The sequence below is a fragment of the Zingiber officinale genome, chromosome 5B (assembly GCF_018446385.1).
Source record: "Zingiber officinale cultivar Zhangliang chromosome 5B, Zo_v1.1, whole genome shotgun sequence".
In the NCBI taxonomy this organism is placed as follows: Eukaryota; Viridiplantae; Streptophyta; class Magnoliopsida; order Zingiberales; family Zingiberaceae; genus Zingiber; species Zingiber officinale.
The window spans coordinates 101448725-101452028 of NC_055995.1; the positions used below are offsets into that span (position 1 = coordinate 101448725).

The 3304-nt window shown below is 40.5% G+C and overlaps 1 protein-coding gene across 1 annotated transcript; it reads right to left on the reverse strand.

The window, feature by feature from the left end:
- Positions 1 to 1132: 1132 nt before the first annotated feature.
- Positions 1133 to 2950, reverse strand: LOC121985208 (short-chain dehydrogenase TIC 32 B, chloroplastic-like). Its single transcript, XM_042538513.1, has 8 exons — positions 2755 to 2950; positions 2396 to 2627; positions 2251 to 2330; positions 2025 to 2178; positions 1871 to 1949; positions 1699 to 1783; positions 1579 to 1625; positions 1133 to 1501 (listed from the first exon to the last, which is right to left on the reverse strand). Exons 1-8 carry the CDS (start codon positions 2870 to 2872, stop codon positions 1334 to 1336), a joined length of 963 nt encoding a protein of 320 aa, XP_042394447.1. The 5' UTR covers positions 2873 to 2950; the 3' UTR covers positions 1133 to 1333.
- Positions 2951 to 3304: the final 354 nt, after the last annotated feature.

Below are 3304 nucleotides of genomic sequence, written 5' to 3' on the forward strand. Positions count from 1 at the left end.
GATGAGTCATGGATGCTTAGAGTGTCCTGGCTGCCAGCCCCACGTCACACTCGAGGATAATTTTCTTTTTGATTTTGTTACTATTTAGGTGATATGTTAATTTTGCATATTTTTCTTTTGAATAAGTCGATGTGGATTTTCGTGTCTAGTCTGGTGATTGCAGATATTTTAGTTAGTGACTTGGTTGGTATTATATTCGTATTTCTTTGTGATTTTCCGCTGTGTTTATTTCCAGTCGTGTGGGCTGTTATTATACTACGTGGTTGTGTGTTTACTTTTAGCCGTGTGAACTTATTATACTGCGTGGTTGCGTGTTTACTTTCAGTCGCGTGGACTTATTATATTGCGTGGTTGTGTTTATATCCAACCGTGTGGACTATTGAGTATGTTATATGTTGTGTGTATGTATATTGGTCCCAATTATCACCGGTACATGGGAGATGCTGTCGGATTTTTGTCTGGCAGGGACTCCTCTGGGGTGTGATAGATACTATTAAAGAAAATGATAAACTCAGTTAGTCTCATTAACTAGCCTTAAGATGATTGGTCCGACCCTACAAAATTTTTCCACCGGCTATTAGAGTAAATCGGGAAGTGTGTGCGACGTGCATTCCAACATCCTTTGGTTGTGCGCCCCATTTGAAGGAAAAATTTCTACAAATACACTATAGCTAAGGATCAAACTGCGGGTGTCTGGGTGACAACCTAGATATCCTACCACAACACTATAGCCTCAAGAACTTGATATCATTAAAGAAGAAGAAGAATAAGAAGAACAATAATAAATTTTATTATTCATTTATATTTGTCTTATAAATAGTACAATATATAATATATAAGAAGTACTTAGTCAATTGACCAATTAATAAATAAAAGAATTATTTTAATAATTATTAAATTCTAATACTAATTTAATTTATCCGACAACTTAATTCAATCAATCCTGATATATTAAATAATTCTCTTTTACCAACGCCACTGTAATCTCCCAATTACATGGTAATATATACATTTATAGCATCAAGTTTCATATATTGTCACTTAATTTATAAGTAAGACTAGTCTAGTGCACAAGTTTTCGTCAATATAAGTACAGGAGAAAAAACTCGAAAAAAGATTGAACTATACTGTCTTACTCTACATTGGGTACGATTATTTTCACGACTTAAATCCGTGACTTTCAAATTATACAACACTAATTTTACCGTTGCGCTAATGCAACAACTTGATTTCATACATATTATAGTACCTTCCCAAGTCTTTAGCGATCACACAACCTAGCAACGGAGATAACAAAAATAAGTCACAAGCAAAGCCTCTTTCTTATTTCGGATCAACTCTTTGAATTAACTAGCTCTTCGCTGAAGTCCCAGAGCTTCTTTGCCAACGCCGAATCTCTAGCCTTGGCAGTCGGCTTCTCCTCGTTAGAGTCTGCGAAATACTTCCCGCTCACTCCCTTCAAGCTGGGATGCAGTGCCACATAGCATGTAGTTGCTGCGCCCTGTAATTTCAAGGTGCAAACTGTTGGTGCTCTGCCATGTATAGTTGGCTGGATTAATTCTAGCAACCTCAACGAACCTGAGGGATGTTCTTCCACAATATACAAGTGACAGCCCTCAGCACAGCTGCAAGCACAAGGCATGTTAGAAATCTGAATTCAGAGGTAATTACCACTGTGAGGTAGATCAGCTATGGTACTTATGAAGACGGGTGCATGTCGCCCCAAGTTCGTCCTAATCAGACCAGGATGAACAGAATTTGCAGTAACATTGGCACCTTCTTCCTGTCAACCAAGAACATGAATATGTCTTTCTTTCTTTCTTCCTTTTTTTTTTTTTTCGTTTTGTTGAAGTAATTTTAGTAGCAGTACCTTCAAGCGGCGTGCAAGCTCATTGGAGTGCAAGATGTTAGCCAATTTCGACTGCCCATATGCCGATTTATCATTATATCTGAAAGACAAGGTGGAAACAATCATGTGAACAAGAGCACCCTTTTTGGCGGTTGAACAGCTAACAGTGACTTACGCGTTCTTGTCGTTGAGTTTGTCGAACATGATTCCTTCTCTGTAAGGCCCGATGTGAGCTATCGACGACAAGTTCACAATACGGCCTTCGATTCCTGTCTTCTCCGCCGTGCTTTTCAGTTTATCGAGCAGGAGATTTGTCAGCAGAAAATGGCCTGAAATTTGAAGAACCATGTCAAGACTCACGATACTGGTGGAGAACTACAAGGAAAAGGAGCAGAAAATGCCGAGATGATTTGTTGCAAACTGCATCTCGATTCCGTCCTCGGAGAGCTGGAAAGGGCAGTACATAACGCCGGCGTTATTTCTGAAAGCAGAGAGAACAAGTAAGGCTCAATGCATGGCCGTTAGAATTGGCATGCGGCTACTGACATCAAGATGTTGAGAGGCAGATCCATGGCGAGGAACTTGTCGGCGAAGGCTCGGACGGATTTGAGCGAGCTGAGTTCGATCTGGATGATGTCGATTCGAGCGGACGGGGTGCTCTCAAGGATGTTCTGCTTCACGGCGTTGGCGGCCTCCAGGTTCCTTGCGCCGATGATGACTTGGGCTCCTCTTTGGGCCAACACCCTTGCGGTCTCTGCTCCAATTCCACTACTGCCGCCTGGATTGCAAGAACAGCATGCATCAGAGTATCAGCGAACGGTGAGAAAGTCTGTCTTTAACTTGGTACTCGAGCATAAAGATCAAATTTTTATGGTCAATCAATCGAGATGGAGGAAGGAGTGGACCGGTGATGATGACGGTGAGGGCGGAGGCGTCGATGCCCTCGGTGACCTGCTCGGCGGTGGAGCCGGAGCCGAATCCGCTGGGGCCTTTGATGCCAGTAGCTTCCCTCCAGTATCCCATGGCTTCGGAAGGAGAGAGAGAGAGAGAGAGAGTGGAAGATGAGCGAGGAGGAGCGCTGCTATTTAATGGATGAAATGGTGGATTGGTTGCTTGCTGCTTCGGGATGTTATTTGTGGTTTTTATTTTTTTCATTGGCTTCGGTATACAGATTAACTTTGAGATAATCCATTGGATTCCATGTAAGATTTTTCATTAGTAAATAGATATTATTTGGGAAAGGGAGAAAAGAGAGTTTAAAATTAATTAAAATTGAATTAATTGAATTTTGTTAAGACAAATGGAAAATTATCAAGGATTAGTGTATTAATTGATTTGGGGAATGGATCGTAATTTATTATTAAAATCAACTTGTACTATATTATCAATGATTAGTGTATGAAAATTGACTACAAATTAAAAGGATGTCCTTCTATTTGTTTTTTCAGTTAAAGT

Excerpts from the sequence above, each read along its gene's own strand:
- LOC121985208 (XM_042538513.1), bottom strand. The coding sequence starts at position 2,872 with ATGGGATACTGGAGGGAAGCTACTGGCATCAAAGGCCCCAGCGGATTC. Across the intron at positions 2,331-2,395 it reads CTGCCTCTCAACATCTTGAT|AAATAACGCCGGCGTTATGT; the intron begins GTCAGTAGCCGC and ends CTCTGCTTTCAG. Across the intron at positions 1,626-1,698 it reads ACATGCACCCGTCTTCATAA|CTGTGCTGAGGGCTGTCACT; the intron begins GTACCATAGCTG and ends TTGTGCTTGCAG.